General features: G+C 43.7%; 2 protein-coding genes across 5 annotated transcripts in view; one reads left to right on the top strand and one right to left on the bottom strand.

Annotated features, from left to right (window-relative positions):
• Nucleotides 1–2018: 2018 nt before the first annotated feature.
• Nucleotides 2019–4447, bottom strand: Fic (FIC domain protein adenylyltransferase). 2 transcript variants are annotated; one of them, XM_076377468.1, is made up of 3 exons: nt 4073–4447; nt 3079–3985; nt 2019–2988 (listed from the first exon to the last, which is right to left on the bottom strand). In XM_076377468.1, the coding sequence occupies exons 1-3, from the start codon at nt 4272–4274 to the stop codon at nt 2631–2633; spliced, it is 1467 nt and encodes a 488-aa protein (XP_076233583.1). In that variant the 5' UTR covers nt 4275–4447; the 3' UTR covers nt 2019–2630. The 2 variants fall into 2 exon arrangements, with proteins under 2 accessions (XP_076233583.1, XP_076233584.1); XM_076377469.1 differs by having other exon boundaries at nt 3079–3964.
• A 1474-nt stretch (nt 4448–5921) lies between these two features.
• Nucleotides 5922–20641, top strand: part of Dh31 (diuretic hormone class 2) — a 48184-nt gene continuing 33464 nt past the window's right edge. The window contains exons 1-4 of one of the 3 annotated variants that reach the window (XM_076377473.1): nt 5922–6068; nt 8056–8242; nt 10013–10158; nt 12150–12471. In XM_076377473.1, the coding sequence (XP_076233588.1) occupies nt 8057–8242; nt 10013–10158; nt 12150–12465 (648 nt within the window). In that variant the 5' untranslated portion in view covers nt 5922–6068; nt 8056 and the 3' untranslated portion in view covers nt 12466–12471. Of the gene's footprint in view, nt 6069–7985; nt 8243–10012; nt 10159–12149; nt 12472–20641 lie in introns of those variants that run through there. The other 2 variants (XM_076377475.1, XM_076377474.1) reach the window with 2 other exon arrangements.

Here is a 20641-nt window from a genome sequence, read left to right as displayed (position 1 = left end):
TTCGTTCTTATCTTTTCTCTTCACCTATATCATTCAAGCACATCGTCTTTTTTCTCCCCTATTCCTTTCTCTAACTCTTCACTGTAGTGACGCGTAACCGCAATGCGTTGCAAACCACCGAACGTTACGTGGGCATTTACCAATCTATATTTTGCATTTTCTTACCTTTGCAAACAATCGAATCATTTTTTTTTTCCTCCATGAAACATGAACCGTTCATATTTTGCAACTTTTCAACTGCAAGTCGACCAAATACGAAAAAAAAATTGAATGCTTTTGATAGCCGCAAGTGGAAAGAAGAGAACATTATTAACAAACGGACGTCTGTGTCTACCTGTGTGTGTATCCGTGAAGAAGCTAAGAGTGTGATCTGAAAAAGAGATAGAGAATTACCGTATAGTATTCGTAAGAATACGTATTGTCCGATTATAAAATGGTTCACCCTTCGTCGAAACATCGTCGTAACATACTCGTGGACTTATAACTTTTAGTCGTTCTCTGTTCATTGTACGCGATATACGTCGATTATTTCAGGCAGCATACATAATATAGATACATATATGCGTGCAACAGATCCTCCTTAATCACACGTGTCCGATTAAACTTAACAACAGCAAATTACTTAAGTAAATTCCATTCAATGGACAGTGTCGCTTGATGCGAGTTTTCTTGCCGGACATGTTCGTCGTTTTAAGTTTATTCCCATCAATTCGGTAAGTTTTAGCATTTCGAAATATATCTACCCCGCCTATTAGTTACACACTGCTCGTCGAAAATAAAAGAGAAAAGAAAAGTTCGAGTTCAAAACACAGCTGCGTCGCGCGTAGCGTTATCTCTCGAAAATATATCTCGCGAAGAAATCCCATTCGTAAAAAAAACTTTCATACAGTAGTCTTTTACACGAACACTCGTACATAAATCATCGATATCCCTAATGAACCAAATAATGACTGATTTCGAGAATATGGTTAGCTAGTAAGAACAATTGCGGTAAAGCAATTTGGTTCAAGATTTTAGACTAGATTGTACAACTGTTTTAGATATCTTTAAGCTTCCTGTTTCTCCCCCTTTTTTATTTTTTCGTTTTTTTTTTTTGCCCCACAATTCTCTAATCGATACAACATTGGACAATTTCCTCTTCTCAACGTTACCTTTTTCTTTTGCATTATTTCACTTCCGCGAAGCTGAGTGAGTCGTTTCTCGGTATCGAAAGGCCACAGTTCGTTGCAGTCTCTTAATGATTACCAGTTTTTTCTAATCATTTGTCGCCAAAAAGTTTCATAAATTTTTTTATTCCGCGATTATAACTGCATTAACGGTGATATATATGCATATATACATCCTTCCTCGTCTGAGCAACTGCATCGACTGCATTTACGATTAATTTTCTGTTCGACCGATTCGATCGATCTATTGGGGGACCGATCATCAGATGGATGGAGACAGATAGAAGGAAACGGATAAGCGAGTAAACGAGTGAGAGCTATTATTCGATACGAATATGTTTAGTGTGCATGTGCGTTTGTGTATGAGAGGGAGAGAGAGATTGTAAGTGCGCGTATGTATGAGAAGAGTGAGAGAGAAAACAAGCATGAGAAAAGATAGATCGTCAACTCGCGTTGTTGGCAAAATATGATTTTTATAGAGATGTATTTATATAGATAACCGCGTCGTTATATCGCATATGAAAAGAAGTGAGAAATTTACACGTCTGGCGTAGCGAACGCAAACTTGCTGTTCACCAATAATACATATTCAAATCGAACGCTCTTTAAAATGGTGCGAATTACCTCTGTATCGTTTTTTCTTCGACAAATCTTCAATAATATTTTGTTAGACGTAAAAATTAAAGTTTCGTAGAAGTGCAACGTTTACTATCTCTTGCCCTTTTATTAATGGTTAGGAGGAAAAACGGGAGGTAGGTTTTAACAGTGAAAACATGTGGATATCGGTATTATTTTTAATATAAAAAGCAAGTAGCTACTGTGGAAACCGAAGATAAGAGAAAAATGCGTAAATGACGATTTCCAAAATAATACATTTATTAAAAGCCTCATTCATTTATTTTCTATATATATATATATGTACATACTTCCGTACATCGTGAATAACTTGGCCAGCAAGTAATACGATTGCACGCTGCACCATCAGATTAAATGCGATATATTCGCAGCAGAATTGATGTCGTCATAAATATATATTATCCCTGATAGATCTTTACATTTCATCACAGTCTTTGATCGCGTTTCTTACCGTTTGCAGCACATTATCTTTCTTTACCTGTTTCTGTTTCTGTTTCTTTTCTTATATAATAGAATACGCAATTAGAATAAAATGTAATGGAAACGGAAGCATTTTGTAGCCTTTAATGATGACTACCGTTAATAGTGTTTCAGTTTCTTCGAAATATTTCGAATGGCAGCTCGAAGCAGTATGTACAAGAGCGAAACTTCTCGAAAATCTCAACAGATATAACGCACGTCTCGCGGAATTGTAAAGAATTGGCTAGATTTGTTGAAATGGAAAAAATGTAATACACGAATCGATTCACGCGCACTTTGAGCTAACGTTCTTTGGTCTTGAAATGTGCACTGAAATATCGTAATGAAGAATCGTAGCGATTCTCACTGTCAGTCGTGGTCGAAAAGATCGGCAGATTCTCCGAGAGCGATGGTAGTATGGCTATCCGTGAACATGGTGTCTTGGCTGAGAGCGGGAACTTGCCTGGAGAATTCACTAGTCGCCCACAAAAATAGATCCAGTGTCTGTTCCGTACATTCTGCGATGAATCGAATAAATGGCCGGACATCTCCAGTGTTCGCTATCTGAAGATTCTCATAATAGGTATGCCGGTGCTGTTTATGAATAATTACAGGTGGATAACCGGCTTGCATAAGAATCACGTTCATCAGTAAACGAGACGTTCTACCATTTCCGTCGGAAAACGGATGAATGTGTACCAATTTGTAGTGAGCCAGAGCCGCGTACCTAATCAAACAGAGAAAAAGAAAAGGAGAGGTAAGTAAGAAATAAAAGTATGACTGTTCGAAGAAACTAGTATGCAGATCGTTTTCTAACCTAACCGGATGCATTCGAATGGCCCTCTCGCTGTTCAACCACATAACGAATTCCTCCATGAGATAATGAATGTCGCCGGGTCCAGGAGGCACATGGCCACCGACATAAACTTGGGTCCGTCGAAACTGACCGCCTTGCACCGGATCCACGTGACCCAGTACACGCCTATGTATCTCTAATATATCCTTCGTCGAGATAGAACCGACTTTATTGACCAATGTCGCGTTTATGTATTTCATCGCTGCGTCTAATCCCAGTATCTCGTTATGCTCGTCGATGCTCTTACCCGCAACCGCGGTTCGCGTTTCCACGATGGCTCTAGTTTGAGCCAGATTCATCGTGTTTCCCTCGATTCCAACCGTATGATAAATATGTTGAAAATAAGCTTCCTTCTTCGCTCGTATCAACGAAGCGTTGTTATCGGGTATCGCAGCGAGCGCGTTTCGTTTCTTGTCTATTCGCTGCAGCATCGTTCGGTCTAACTCTTCAACGACACGGGCCGTCCTCTGACTGTTCGTCAATGCTCCTTCGTGATTCGGTTGGTAGCTTAGCGCGCGCACATAGTACTGGTTTGCTTTGATCACGTCATTTTGCGTGTATTCCAAAAACTCCCCGTAATGATTAAGGATATCTGGATGACGAGGCGCCAGAGCCACCGCGTGCTGAAACAGCTTCACCGCTTTCTTTTGCTTCCCGGACAATTTCATCTCCAATGCCAAATGTAGCGAGGTTAATGCCTCTGCTGTCGATGTCGCCCTATTTCTTCCGACTTCCGAACGATCTGTCCGGGAGCTCGGCAACGCTATCTCTAATGTGCCCTCGTCGTACACGTTCAACGTGCTCTCCGATGGCAGAGGAATAAATACATGATGATAATCACAGCCATCTGAAAAGTGAAAAGAAACGACTGAAAGGTGAATGAAAGAGGTTAGACGAGATGTCTAAGTAAGTAGTGATGCAACGCGGCGACAAGATGGAAGAAGACGTTTCTTACCCGGGAGGTTCTTCGATGATCCACGAATATAGTACTGAGACAGCAACGTACCGATCACAGCGACTGTCACTCCCGACGCGAACACAAGAAAAACAACCACGCGATTTGCCGTCATAACGATACTCGCATTCTTACAAGCACCCTCCTTTACGCGAAGGGACTTTATGTTGAACGCATAAAGTAAACTCGCGCACGATAACATCTTCTCACGATGTATTCATGGGAAATATCCAATTTCTTTCGATCGATCTGTCGCCACATGCTCTCGAACATATTCGATACGCGTTCGTTTCGCACTCGTTTCGCGAAACGAAAGAAGACAAAGTGGTCAAAACGGTGAAAATGGAACGACCGTACGGTTCTACCAGTTTCTACCAATTAACAGAAACAGAACCATGTGGTTATTTTCTATTGGCTTAATCTTCGGCATTGACAAAATACAGAATAGACTTGCTACTCCAAGCTATTTTTCCGGTACGCATCAGCCAATGACTCGCGAGCCCCTTTACCATTTTCGTGTCACACACGACATTATCGATTCAGTCTAAAGCCAAATGACAATACCAGAAGCGGGAGGAATTGAAATCAAATATTACCGGAAACATCTGAGATCTGAAATGAGCTGAATGTTAAAAGTAATTTCCAGTAAGCAGTGACTATAGATGCTTTTAAGACTCCCCATCTCCGTGTTTTTGAGGGGTCTCATATTCTGAAATACCGACGGCTCGAGAAACCACTGGTTTTCGAGCGTCCTCTGCGATTTTTGAGCGGGAGATGTAGGAAACGTATTCTTTTCACGCTGATAGTGCAGGCAAACGAGAAAATATTAAACTATGCTGCTTATTTATCCCTATAATTTCAATAATAAGCGAAAATGCTATTTACAAAAAATATGCGGAAAATATATACCAGAGTGATGATATTTATTCTAAATAAGATGCTTATTTTTTTATGGCTAAATTCAGCGGAATAAGGAATTTTATGTAAAAGTACTAAGAAGCATTCACTGATCCCAAAATAATTGTATCTATGTTATAGTAATCAAGATATGCTTCGGATTACTTGGTACACCCAAGAAATACGAAATTCCAGCAAAGAATACGGATGACTTAGTAAAAGTGGTAAAGAAAAATGATTGAAAACTTTAAAGGTAGATAGTAGACGAACCACAGAGGCACATGGGGAGATAGACGAAATTGAGGGCCCATCGATCTTCATTCGCAAAAATCTTGAAGTCTGAAATTTAAACTGGCAAGCCAAAGACATCTGATCAACGGTCAAGCTGTTAGTGGACAGAGTGGTTGAGAGTAACCCAAGGTAATCCATGGTAATCCAGGAAGTTCTTCCAGAGGATCGCCAGGACGATTCACACCCGCTGGAAACTCCGAAGCGACTGACCAGAAGATTGTTATCCCTCGGACAGTAGATTGTTTTACATTCATATACAGAGCCAGCGGTCTCAGGGTCACTTTTGACCCAGAATTTGTCGTCCGAGGGTTAATAACAATCGCAAGCAGTGACTGATGCAAGTTATTAACATTTATAATTGGTAGTTAAAGAAATATTAACAAGTTTTCAAGAGTTGCGAGATTAATCGAACGATAAATAATATACGAAAAGTTAATAATTTCCACATTTGTTAACTAAGAAGACACAAATGCACGCTGTGTGTGATTGTTATTAACAACATGTGTGCCAGAAATTGTTGCTCGGGTGAGTATTTTATGAAAAATATCAATTTCTCGCCAAATATTGTACGTTAGATCGGTCTCGAAATTCTAATCAATCGAAGAACTTCTCTGATTGGTTTCTCATCTTCCTCGGGATAGTATAAATACCCTTGCAGAAACATGAGTGTCTCACTCGTCGCGGGTCCTCCGGCGGGTGAGGACCTCCCTGGGGATCCTGGAGGGACTCCTGGGCCTTGGACCTGGCTGGACCTCGGACCACCCTGGACCCCTGAACACCCCTGACCAGTGGTCATCTTGGACAACCGGTGAGTTTTTGCTCAAATTTTGAATTTATTTCTACTCTTGCCTCTCTTTTCTGGTTCCTCCTTTTTTTTAATGTACCTCGCCCCCTCCCAGGTGAAGTGTTGCACTTTATCTATATATTATTGTTAAATTTTGGATTCAATGGAATCCAGTTACTATTTCTACTTCTTATACTTGTCTTTCAACCATCTCTTTGGCTTACTAGTCATAAGTTTGAATTTTTAAATTTTTGTAACGGGAGATCGATGGAACTTTGATTCCCTCTATCTCCCTGTGGTTCTCCCACACAGCAACTTCTTCGTGGTGAGACCTGGGCCGGCTCTGTCCGCGCCAATGGCTGTGCCAACGTTGGGGTATTCTTGGGGAGGCTCCCCCAAGTATTGATATATTACTCTTCATACTCTTATTTCACTAGTTCTCTCTTTACTCTTTACTAGAAGATTGAAGAACGAAGACGTCGCATCCGCCGAGGGATTCATCGCTTATAGTTTATAAGTCGCAATCGCTTAGAATATTTTTAAGACCCTATTTCTAAGTTTCCATTGTGAAGTCATTACTTGACACTTCTCTACTTTAAGATCCAAGGCAAAAGCGTGGATGGAACTTGGCTTCCATCCATGTCATTGCCTCTCTAGCTTAAAATCACTGTACAATTGTCGAGTTGTCATTTCTTAACTTCCTTTTCTGATACTTGTTCCTCATCTTTGGTGAGGAAGTCACCGCTGCTTCTCTTGGTAGAAGCATGTGACCAACCGTGGAATCGTCGGTCGGTGGAGCGTGTTCTCTTGGAGCCATCTATAGTCACTACAGTAAGGCTGCCATTCACAAGCCGGTGTTTACTTGCCAGCGACAGAGAAGACAATTTTTTGTAAACCATGCGGACGTGAAAGTGTTAAAGTGCAATTTCTTGATCTATATTTTATTGAATTTGGTTACTAGTGTAAGCTAACTTCACACGGGTTTACAACCGTTCAAAAAATTACTCTATCTCATTGTACTGTAGCCAACCCATAAAAGTCCCTAGATGCCTAAAAAAAGTGTTTGGAAATATATTAAAAACTAAAAGTGAGCTTCAAATCTCTAAAAGTGAGCAATTAAAAGTAATTGATGAGCAATTATGGGCAATTAATGGATTTTGTGATACACGCTGGCTTCAGGAATCGCACACAATCCAAATAAATTCGTACCCAGGTCTTAAACCAACGTGCAACGTGGGATAGGAAATTCAACTCTATAGTATTAAGACAAAATATGCATGTATGTATGTACATATGTACTGTATGTACGTAACAAGTTGTGACAAAGATTACCGGGTCTCACCACGTGGAGGTTGTTGCTGCGACTGCTACGGGTGGAAATCCACAGGGTTAGTGTTGAGATCAAAGTTTGATCGATTTCCCTTTACGCAAACTCTTCGAGTCTAAACGATAAAGTCATCATGTCTTCAAGTTGGCTTTTTAAGTAGGGAACTAGCAAGCTATCATTAAGAAAAGTTTCAGTAGATTTGGTCTTTAGCGTGTACTGCGGTAGTGATGGTACGAATTCTGTCATTTTGAAGGCTAGTACCACTTACGTACTCATACCATAAACGCAGAAATTTTCAAACACTTTCTTTCATTATCGATAAACTGGTTTCCTCGTTCAAGTCACCGCTATCTGTACGCTGCGGCGTACAGATGTCACCAAAGTCGAAGATGACGTCGAGAAAGATGAACAGTCTTCAGGAATTCGATGCGCAATTACATACCGCTATAATTATTATACCTATGTTGTATATGTATATTGCATACACATTTGGAAAGCAGCATCCTTGAGACGCAGAGATTAGAAAGGTGTCAGTTCGTCGACAGATTTTCTCGTTAGGCAGCTATATAACTCATCAATTCATTGGTTCAATGTACTCGAAAGTTTAGGGTTAATGTGTTCGAAGCGTCCAACCAACGACATCTAGTGTTCTGTAAAAAATAAAAGTATTTACGATACGAAAAGGATGCAGGTTGACGCGCGTATCAAAAGGAAGCGAGGCAAGGTAAAACTTGCTGCGACGAGGCGAAGCGAAACGAAAGAAGGCGAAAGGATGCATAGATTGCTACATAGGAACCGAGACGATGCAAGCCAGGCCAGGACATGTTGGGAGAAGAGGCAAGGGGAAAGACGCAAACGAAGAGAAGGCGAGGTAAGTTCTCGCGAGCGAATAATAGTCGAAACGACCCTGAAGTCGAGGCCATCGTTGTCCGTTGGCCTGAACAAGCACGCAAGCACCTCCGTTTCTCTTTACCTTCGCCGATCGTAGAGCATCGTGTCGCATCGCGAATGCGAGCGCGAACGTGAACGCGAACGCGAACGCGAACGTACAACCGCGCATTAACGTTCCTCCAACGAACGTTCAAACAATTACCTGCGATGCATTTCTTTTATTCTTTCTCAACTTTTAACCAGTGTGTCGCGCTTAACGCTGGCTCATACGTTATACATATGTCGTGTTGCGTTAATCCCCATATACGTGTAATGAACGATGGTAAGCGTCGATAAAACGACGATCTGATGTTGTAAGTTTAGTTTACTATCCGTTTACGCGAGGGCGTCACCGACGTCCTTGGGAGTACCATTCGTAGTGAGGCGACGATGCGAGAACCTATTGCATCAATTCGATACGTTGTGCATCGTGCATGGCTTTCAAAAATATTTTCGTTAACGTATTATGCGTATATACATATGTACCTACATATGCGATTGTTCTTTCAAAATGCTTAAACGGTTGGGACATTTGTGGGATAAGATAACATGTTTAACGGTCAATAAAATCCGAAGCAATTGAACTTCCAACTGCTTCGCAGGATGAAGCGGAAACCACGGGGTCGTCCAGAGAGTGCGCGGCGCGGAGAAACGTTCTTCTCTCCCCCGAAAACTAGCTGTTCGTAGCCCTGACCGGTTCTACTCTAATTACGTTCCCCGCGTACTTGGCTCCCTTCATCCGTTACGGTTCCTTCTCTTGCGATCGGATCGACTGCGCAAGCCAAACGACTCAGTCGAATGGAATTGTAATTCGCGCTCGAATCCGGCCGATAAGTTTCAAGCTAAGGTGCCGCACGCTTCTATTGCTTCGCACAACCAAATATTTTATCATGATATAGTTGGCGCAAAAAGCAGAATCAATACACTTTACGCATATCCGTAATCAACTATTCGTTGAGTGAAACACGTTGGTGAACAATAAGAACTGCTCATCTTTTTCCAATACGAATGAAGGAGGAACAGCAAGGAGGTCGGTGTGGGGTGTGTTGCACGAGCGAACCGAAAGAAGACTAAGCGGAAATACCCATGCGTCGTGGCCCGTTCGTAGATGTTTTACGTACTCGCTCACTTGGCAATCGCGTTCTCTCTCTATACTCGAAATTTTCAAAGCAAGCTGTTAGAAACATCAAATGTATAACGCGAACTGAAATTCGATTTGCGCTCTGATTTTCTATCGTGATACGTAATTTCGCTCACGAGACATCTACAGCGTAGCCAGGTTCACGTGTTGGGTCAACGTTCTCGACCGTTCAGTCGGGTCACGTTTGCGATAACAGACGGGAAAAGAGAAAGGGCGACCGCGACGATAGACGGTCACCGAGAAAATCAGGGTCGTATTTTACTGTACATATACCTATATAAATCATACCCGTGAAGAAATCAATAAATTAAAAATCAAAAAAATGTAGCGACAGCTATGAACGTGCCAATAAGCTCTTTAAATGGGGTTTGTGATCGGTACTGGCCAGTTCTCCTAATCTTGTGATAGTAAAGCGAATCGTAGGTAATAATAAGCACGGAATCGGACTAGTTGAATTTCTGTAGCCAACGAAAGGAAATGCGCGTTGCGGAACATCTCCAGAAATGATCGAACAACAACTGTTCTTGCATGGGTCGAGATATATATGTATATGTAGGTACATGCACACAGGGAAATCACGGTCTCTGGCTGCGACCTGTCGAGATCTCCTGCAGCGAGCATTCCCCTCGACGCACGACGCACGACGCACGACGCACGACGCACGACGCACGACGCACGACGCACACCGCACACCATGCACTCACGCAGTCACACATGTGAGTACATAGTACATATACTTTCGCGTCGTGTCGGTGATAAGCAAGACAGGCGATGTGTAATGTGCGCGCACGCAGACATATTCTGACCTATTCGGGGTCGAAACGCGGGATCTCGCCTTCACCTCTGCACAGGAGAGAAGGGAATGGTGAGCGACTTTTACGCGTTACGACGTTGCGGGAGAACCCAGTGACTCTCAGCGAGCAGAGAAGCTCGATCTGGAAATTGCCTAGAAGCTGTAGAACAACTGAAAAAAAGATTCTTCGAAACTCACGATCACATAAATGGCTGCATCGTTTTATCCATCGTTTTTTTCATCGAAAGAGTTTCTCTCTTCAAAGTATACCATTAAAGCAAGACTTTTTCGCGTGTAACTATAGCTGTGTACGTATATACATATATTAAAATCAGCAACAACTCCTATCATGATGAATTCGATAACGAGCGTAAACATGGTGGCCATACGATAGTCGAAACAACGCGACGCGATGCGACGCGATACGACGCGACGTCGACCTTTTCTACTGAGCAAACGAAAACAAAATGAATTAATCGAAAAAACCGTAAAAGCGGTTGAGCGATATGGGAGCAACGTAAACTTGGCGGTCGTCCTTCTTCGAGAGCTCGGCTCTCCTTTTACGGCGTGGAAGGCCGAAACGGAAAAAAGCGGTTCGTGGAAGGCGTCTATACCCGATCCTCGCGCGGCCGCTCGTATAGTCGGCCACTTTGTCGGCAAGTTTATTATTCGTAACGGAGAATTCGAGAGGATCGACTAGATCATCGTGGACGCTATCCGCTGTCCCCCCCTTTCTCTCTCGTCTGCAACGCGCCGCAACGTTCCGCTTCGATTCTTTCAGCTCTCCCGCTTCTATCGTCGTTTTCTTTGGAAACTCTCTGGTCCTGCCCCTTGCCAATTCGCTGGACAGTCCGAGGAAGCGTAACGCGGCCGCGACCTTTCCCAATCGAACGCAAACTCCTTTCTCGAGGTCCGAGTTTTGCCTCGAATCGGAAAGATCGCCGTGTCGCGCCGCGGGCCGCCCGTTGGATTATTGAATAACACTTCGAGATCTGTCTTATATGTATTATCTACCTAATTAACGCATTCTGTTGTACTTTTCCTCTACTTTCTATTATTTGAAACGTTACTGTATTCGAAAATCTCAATTGTACGCAAATAACGAGAAATATAAGATAAAAAGCGAGCTTTTCTCCTGATTCGTGAAATCAACGACTAGCGAAGGTCACGTTTTTTACGATTAGTTACGAATCGTTTGAATTTGTGCGTACACCTCGGTCCTTCCGGAGCCCAACAATCGTCTGAATCGTTCCTTCTTTTATGTTAACAGCACCCGCTCTCTCAGGTTCTCGTTCGGGGCGGGCGGCGCGGGCCGCGCGGCGTTTCTCGGTTGTCACGAAATCGGTCGTGGCACGACCATTGAAACTCGAAACCCTCACAAGACGGTCCATTCAAAGCACTCTACGATCTTTCTCAGGAGCTCTCGGATAAAACTCTGCCGATGAAAGAAACCGAGGGTCGAGAATCCAGAATCGAAGATCGAAAGAAAGGAAGACCGTCCTTTCGAGTCGAGTCGCGCACAGTATTCATCTTATTCGTTTAGACGTCCATCTACCTGCGGCTCCTACAGCGACTAGAACCTATCGAAAGCCGCTAGACGAACCGGGTTTTGAACATATGTAGTTTTCGTTCTCATTTACCCGTCGATTCGTCTCGTTCCTACTACATGAAAAAATATGACTGATAACATAACCAAAGAAACCTGAAATTTTTCCGAGTTTTCCTGCAATCATGAATCGCGTTACTCTTTTCAACCGATTCGGGCATCTGAATAGTAACTAACAATATTACGACGAACACGACGTAGCGTAAAAGCAGGCGGGAAAGCGAGAAAATACTTTTCTGTCTGTGCTAAAACTCTCAGCGTATGTACATAAAAACGTACCTATATGTATACTATTTGTTATTGTACAGGTACGTGTTTGGATCATTCGGCCCTCAGCTATTCATTTTTTTCTACCTTTCTCTCGATCATCTATCAAGGGAGTCGTTAAGGAAGTATAGGAGACACTATTCAGCCCTTGCGTTCGACTGTTCACGTCGACGAGCCACCAGCGCGGTTCGCAGCAGTAATTCTCCCGAAGAAACCAGAATCCAAAAAGCAAGACGGGGAAAGGAAGGAGATCTCGCGAATGTAAACTGGTCCGTTCGGCCCCGATGCTTTTTCTCACGGAAACAGGTGTCACGCGACTGCACACTGATGCCAGAACGAACTCGAAAAACGAAATGAAACACACTCGTCATTTACATACAGACTCCACAACCGTTGGTTAGGGTAGTAACCTATTTTCTCGCACGTGGCACGTGACGAGTGACATCTCACCGTGCTCTTCGATCGAAAAACGCGCGGACCGACGAATGCAATAATGGCTTTGAAAGAACCTCAAACCTCGAAACAAGCCCACTATTGTATTCGCTCGACAGCTGCGTCGCATATCGCCTCGCGTCGCGTCGTGAGCATTTACACGACGCTTTATTCGTACATCTCTTATCATCGCATCATCGAACATCAACGATTTTCGATTGATGGAGAAAAAGCGAGGATTGGGGTACGAATGAAAAAAAGTGGAAAAAGGTAATAGTATGCAGAAGGGAAGAGGGATAAGTCCAAGCGTAGCTTTCGTAGGATTCAGTAACTGCAATAAAATCGAGTTCAGACGCAGCAATATGACATATCTCTGCTAGGATTTTCTTCCTGTTCGCCTCACAGAGTGTAGACTCGAGATTAATGCCAGACTTATCGCGCTTCTGTCGGAAGAGCTCCTATATGTGAGTAATCGTTTCGAAGCCCTATCGGTTAATCCCAAACTAATTCTCGTTACGACAGGCCAAGCGCTATTAGAACCTATAAAGTTCCGACAGTCTGTCGAGGTCGTTCTCTTTGCAGCCTACCCTACTCCGCCTCTGTCTCTATCGTTGTAACTTTTTTCTTACTACAATCTATTTTCCCCTTCGTTTCCTTCACAACTTCTCCTTCAATCCTTCTCCTCTTCATCTTTGTGTTTTTCTATTGTAATATTTTGCATTCGGAGCGGTAAACTGAAAATTTTGTTTAGTAAAATATTTGCGTACATTTGTAAATATAATATATGTACATATTAGATAATTTGTGCCTTCAGTCGTTAGCCATCCATGATTAACAAGTGTTTGAAAACTGTTTCAAAACTCTTTTAAGAAGAACGATCTGAAATGCTCTGAAAAGTTCGATGGATATACGATCTTAAATCCTCTTCGGGTGACGCTGTTGCCTTTCAGCCCCACCGTTTCAACCCAATTTTCGACCGTTCACCCACCCATCCGTAAACACTTACAGTGCGCCATCTGTTCCAAACGATCACTCTTTCCATGCTACGCTCAATTCCCCTTTTCTTTCCACTCTATTCCCACGCGTTCTACTCAGATTTCGTTCAAGTCTATCAAAATATCCTTTGCGTTGTTTCACCATTTTTTGGTCAAGCAGCTAGCATATGAATATACATACTTATTATTATATTGTATGTAGTCCTACCTATCGATCGAGTTTAACGTTTAAACGGAAAAAATAGCTAACCCAATAGAAGACACGAATGGTCGACAAAAAGAAATAGAGAAACGGAACCAGCAAGAACGTGACTACACGAGCTAGCTTCTTTTTATCTTTTCAAACGATAAAGGTTCGATATAGGTATTATTTTGACTTGGGTAGTTATATTGACTTTATTACATATTCTTATTTAAACTCGAAACATGAATGTATCTATGAATCAACAATTGTGATAATCGAAAGAGCAAAAAACGCAGCTCATCAAATTGTTTCTACATTATATATAAAAACAAAGAAAATTCTGAAGATTGGAGCGTGAAAAAATGTTAAAAGTGGTTCGTCGCGAACGTCGCGTCTCGTTAATTTCACAGGTCGGATTCGGGCTCGGTGTTTGCTCCGCGACTCAACATCTCGACAACTCAGCCGCTCGACCAGGCGGTCGATTCTAGAAATAGCTATGTATTTTCCCTCGGAGGGAATCGAACTTGCGACCTTAGGAGTAACACCTCGGCCGCACCCCGTTATATTTTTAGATGGTAAACCATCAGCGGCGACAATCATGCTCGGCGCAACCCGTGAAACAAATCATCCCGATCACCCTCTGCCCACCCTGCTCTGCTCACCCTTTTTCGTTTTGCGCGTGCGTCTAGTGCGTCTCCCTTGCGGTACAGTGGGCCTGACTATCCCTCTGACGAAGGAACGCAAATCTGGTTCCTCCCTCTTCTCGATCTCGCCAATTTTCATGCATCTCTTCCTTTTCTGTCTCTCGCGAATGTTCATTCTAACGAATAACTCGACGAGCTAATCGATAACTTCGATAAACGATTTCTTTTGCTGTACACAAAAATCTTGTATTCGAAAAAGGCTCTGCTTAACCAGTTTAAATTAAATTCTCGATAATGCGTTTCGAATTTACTCTATAATTATCGAATATAAATAGGTATCTATTGTTAAAGCAGAAAAGAAATTTCAACTTTCGACAAGTTCGGAAAATATACTAGAACCACTGAAAATACTTAGACCGATTCGCTACAGTCTGACTGACGATGAGAGAAACGTCCGAGCGAGACCAGTCCTTGCTGCGGTTTCGGTCTCGACAGAGAACAATTTTGCATTCGACGGAGAGGCAGCAGGTATAACTGCCGAGGACGAAACCTATTTCGTAGAACCAGTTCCGTCGAAGAAGCCAGGAGATTTACGATCGCTCCAAGCCCCCTTTCGGATCTCACTCCTGCCCCAGTCTTTGCCCACCCGTATCCCTTCTACTCTGTTCGCTTTGATTTTTAGTCGAATCCTTCTATCCTTGATTTTCGCTCGATTCACTGCGATACGTGACAAACGATAATCAGAATGTCCGTTCTTTTTCGACAACCACAGCAATCTCCTCCGTCATGGAAAGAAGGGTCGACGAGATTGCCCGATATGTCCTGCCGTCTCTTTTCGCGTGCGATTCGATTCGGCAAAACCGAATTTGTCGCGATTCAAGGTTATCCTCTAGGATAGATCGACCGTCAGAATTCGATCCGTGTCGTCGCGTTGCTATCAGTCGACTTCACTTGTCGTCAATTTTAAATTGAATTCTAATAACATGCATTCATTACGAACGAAATTACATTCACTGCAATGAAAATGAATAAAATCTGTTTAATCACGTACGTATATTTTTCGACTCTCTATGTATCGACAAATCTGCTTCCTCGCTTGTCTGCCTATCTTGCTTCCTTGTCTGCTTGCCTGCTGCCGTTCTCGCTTGCCTTCCTATCCGTTTGCCTCCCTGTTTACCTACCTGCCTGCCTACCTACTTACCTTTCTACCTAGCTACCTACCTACCTACCTACCCACCTACCTACCTACCTACCTACCTACCTACCTACCTACCTACCTACCTACCTACCTACCTACCTACCTACCTACCTACCTACCTACCTCCCTTCCTTCTTTCTATCCTACCTGCCTGTCCGATTGCCCGTTTCTTCTAAGTTACCTGCGCAGTTGATTCTTTACTTCTTCAAGTTGACTGTATATCTACAAAAGATGAAACCTCCGATTCTCTTTTCCCATACTGTGGTACCACGATATTAAAACGGCGATATTTGATGAAAATCCCAGCATAGGAGTCGGTTGTAATGAGATAAGAAGCAAGTAACTTTAGGGCGCAAATACTTGTAAATAAGAACGTGCCGATATGGTGGAGGTATCGTGTGATGAGAGAGAAAGAAAAGACGGGAAGACGAGGTTTCAGTTCTATGCTTCGCAAATATATGTACATTAGGTGTCTACTTGTATAGATATATCTATACATATCGCGAACGAGTAGAATCCATCGCTTTCACCGAAGATACTTGGAACGCGCGAGCCTCGCCCGTCCACGATTGCGCAACAAACTCTACGACCTGGTTCCCATAATTGCTCCGAGTATGCGACCGGGACCACTGCTCCATAATTGTTTCCGAAAGAGGAAGCGATTTAGTCGAGGAAAAAGTCAATGGTTGTCACGAGCAATGAACACCGGATCACTCAACCGTTCGTCTACTAGATCATAGTTTCTATATGTGTTACGAGTTACGATTAACCAACAGCTGTAATACTTCTGTATTTTTCTTTCACATTTCCCTTTTACAGAACGCAGAGCTCCCCACGCGTTGCATTACACTGATGCTTACTTAGATTTCTTCGAAATATTTCTTTCCATTTTGAGAAAAAGTTTCGGTTTCTTGTGAGATTCGAGATTCGACCGTATCAAGACCCGTGCATCGAGAATTGCTTTTATGTTTATTTTCGAAAATACAGTTGCATCGGCGATATCAAAATTGTTTTCGTTTTTGTTGAGGTGCCAAGAGGAAGAGCGGCGCAGATTAGATATTGATTTCAAAGGTCGCAAATTTTCCAACTCAGCCCCGCACTTCTTTCCAGCTTTCGTTTACAGCTTTTGAGCAACAAGAAGACATAGTCGACCGATTTCGGCGATATGTATTCCTCTTCCATCCTGTTTTAGAGCCGACGATAAACTAGAGAGGTTAGGGAGCTTTCCTCTCAGTTTGCAGTTCTGAGAATACAGTGGCGTAGGTTTTCTGTATTTGTCTTTTGCGGTGACGATTAGGAGACGAAGAGAGCAACAAAGGAAGAGCTGGTGACGGTGACGGTGACGGTGACGGTGACGGCGACATTGCGAACGACAAAGGAATGAGACGATGCAGGAATTGCTGAAGGTTCGAGAAGCCATGTTCGACGTAAATAATATTTTTACGAGGGAGCTGCGGCGTACCTCCGCGTGGCGTAGCTTTCTGCTTTTTTGCCTTTCATTCGCTTTACCGCGAGTAGGAATAAGCTTTTTCGGTCGGTGACGCCTGTCTTGGGGCTCGGGGCTCGGGGCTCGGGGCTCGGGGCTCGGGGTTCGGGACTCGGGACTCGGGACTCGGGACTCGGGACTCGGGACTCGGGACTCTCCCGAATAACTGTATAGTCGTAAGCCGCGTGTCCCTCGACGATACCGAGAATTCGACGGTGCTTGCCCTCCGCCCGTGCGTCTAAATCTCCACGAAATACGTTCCTTCCCTCGGCTTTCTTTTCTTCCTCTCTCGCTCTCTTCTCGCTGCCACTGCTACATTCAATGCTTTGTGCAGAAGTTTCTCGCAGTAAATCGAAAGTCGCAACTTTTAGGAATACTATATAGACGCGAAACCTTTACCCACTCGCTACATACGTGGCTCATTCGAGCTGTGCACAGATCCCTCATCTTTCTAGGAATTATACCGTGAACGCAGATGCGACGCGACGCAACGCAGCGATCTTACATTGCTTCTACCATGCCGCCCGATTCCCTTCTTAGAAGGTGTCAACGCCGTTTCTCTCTCTCCCTCTGTTCGCTTAATCTCCTCGTTTATCTATCCGCGTCTAGCTCTTGCTCTTTATCTCGCGATGCACGGTCATCGGTGTAAAGGGAGCAAACAGCGGTGAAGAAGAAGAGAAAGAGAGAGTAGTAGATACGGTGCGGCATCGCGAATGAAACGAGAGGAACAGAGGACAAGAAGAGCGGCTCTGCTCGGCTCGGCTCGGCTCGGCCCTGTTCGGCGCGGCGCAACGCGGCGCGACGAACAACAAGGAAGATCGATATTAAGAGCAAGAGGAAAAGGTAGAGAGCAAGGAAGCCGAGGATGGAACTCGTTCGTATCCTGGAGGGAGATTATGCTAATGTCGACAGACGTTTTGGGGCCACAAAAATAATACGATGATGTCCCTGCACGGCTACCGGGTACAGTTTGCTCGTTTGTTCACGCGTAAGCTGATTCACTCCGTGGCGATAAAAACGCTACGTGACTGAAACACGAAGCAAGCGGAATTGCGCGCGATATGTACCTCTTGCGTATCGTCCGTTTAAATAATCTATCACCGACATCGCCACCGCGAGCAAATACCGAACTCGATACGCGAACAACCACTCGTTGCTGCCCATCGAAATATTTTGGTCAGTGTTTTTCACGAGAATCCCGAGGCATGTATATACATATTTAGGCGACAAAGTCCTAAAGTCCCATGCAATTGTTTTGCGGTATAGGACGAGATGATTCGCAGCAATCGCAGTTTCTCTCTTTCCCCTAGCATTAACCAACTACGACTTTGGCGTTCGAAGGATCGTTCGCCCGCGCCTACGTATACATAAGCGTCATTGCCAATTCTCCGTTTCCATCACGCAGAGATCGCGTACACCTATTAATAACTGCGCTGTGTGAAACGCTCGGCGAACCGTAATGACGTTGTCGCGGACCTCGTTTATTCGCGGCAAGGAAGGTTAACGAATCACTTGAACGTTCTCGCCCTTGGCGGCTTGCCACGTAGAGTTTCAAGTACGAGTATCGGATATCTCTCGATACGTTTTCTTTCTGCCGCGGTGAAATTCCCATCTTCTCTCAGCGGACTGAACCGAATCTTCTCGTCGGCTCGTCAAGATGTTGCCGATTTTCTCACCTCTGGCTATGTAATTCCTACGGCGCGAACCTATTTATCGTTAGCCTTCTCGACTGTGCAATCTCCGGTTCACGATGCCTGAAAATACCTGCATCGTGTTAGGTCGTCGCTCGATTGGGCGTACGCCAGATGCATCCATATTCAGGATCTAGGAAGCAGCCACATTTTACGCATTACCAAGTTGCAACTTTACAACGGATATCTACCGAATTATGCGCGTTTCTCGATCACGCACACGCCCACTAAGTTCAAGTATCGACAACATTTTTACCTCCCTCCTCAACGTTGACTTTTGTTTTTCTTAGGAGAATAAAAACCACGACAAACGTAAAACGTCCGAGAATGACTTGGAATCAATATTTACTAATTTCGTTGATCTTACGAAGAACGGCACCGTGCCATTAGCATACAATGCTTGCAGGTTTTTCCAACACGAACGATTCTTAGTCATACGTTTCGGTTCGTTTGTTCGTTACTTCTTTTCTTCAGTGGTTTTCCGCACACCTCGCGTCGCACCGTACCGTAGAGCCTGCAGCTCGCACCCGCGCCACTACATCGACCAACCAAGTGCCAAGGATTTCGCGTTACACGAACGAGTTTCACCGACCTTGACCATTCCATGCTGTCTCGCGAAGCGGTCAAAGATGTTTTTTCTCATAAACCAATAATCTTCTTAATGGAAGAGATTAGTCTCTTCGCTACTATTTTCCGATATATTTTCTCTGTCTCTTATTTTTCTCGTGTTACTTCCGAGCAACGAACGGAATGGAGAAAATCGCGTCGCAAAGGACGACGAGCTGCGCTGCTTGGCGTGCAACCGGCTTTCAACGAGGTCACGATATCGGTTCGTGCAGCCAGCAAGGTCAGAGACCCACGATCTGGTTGGTAAACCATGTGTACAGGCCGCCCTCGCTCGCTTCGAACCTTTACAACGACCTTTTCCAGTCGCTTGGTTAGCGCATCCGTTCACTTTCTCAAAATTTCGTTACTGCGCAATGAAATAAACGTTTCATTGCTGATTATCAAAACTATTGAAATTATCGTCGATTCGTTCCAATTTCTTCGCGTCGTATCACGTTTCCAGGGACTATAAGTTCGTTCGTCCATGAACGTACGTATACGTTTGTATGTATGTTGTGTGCGTAAAATGCTGAAGTTGACATCGTTTGACCTGTCTTCCCGTTGCTCTCGACTCTCGCGACACTCGGTTCTCGGATCACGGCTCTTCGCTCTTGGCTTTCAGCTTTCGACTCGCATCTTCTGAGTCACATCGGTACGAGGCCGTCGGTACGAGGTCAACGACAAACGAACCTTCTCGCCTCCGAGCCTAGCATCTTCTCATCTCTTCTGCTATCGCTGTGCGCAATTCCGTTCCTCCATATTCGAACCAACATCGTTAACTTTCTTTTGCCTTTCAATGTCGGCATTGTCCTTCTTTCCTGTTGCGTTCCTTACTTTTTTTCCATTCGTTTCGTTTCGATGTAACTGCTTTTATCATTAATGATCACAAATTCTTCGATATTCATTCGATTCAACGCATCGTAGTTTGCACGTATGCTAGGGTTGCTTTACTTAAACGTTACACGACGAATCCCTTACCTTGCGTTACCAATTTTCACGTTCATTTAAATAAATAAACAAAAAACTACATATAGAAAATAAGTAGTTACTCAAAGCATTACCGACTCAAGCTAACTTTAAATTAGCTACCATTAGCTAGTCGATTAGTTTTTCAATTTTCGACAAGATCAACAATATAACAACGTCTGAGGCTAACAAGTAGGAGGTAGGTATACGGATTTGGTATATAATTCGTATCACGAGTATGATTCATTGGTAAAAGGTAAGAGGTTAAGCTTAGGCGACTGGACGATCGATCAGGTGGCCGATAGCCGAGGAAGACGACCCATTTCGTCGA

The sequence above is a fragment of the Calliopsis andreniformis genome, chromosome 5 (genome assembly GCF_051401765.1).
Source record: "Calliopsis andreniformis isolate RMS-2024a chromosome 5, iyCalAndr_principal, whole genome shotgun sequence".
Taxonomy (NCBI): Eukaryota; Metazoa; Arthropoda; class Insecta; order Hymenoptera; family Andrenidae; genus Calliopsis; species Calliopsis andreniformis.
The sequence above is the reverse complement of the archived record's forward strand: the minus strand, read 5'-3'. Positions and strand labels throughout refer to the sequence as shown.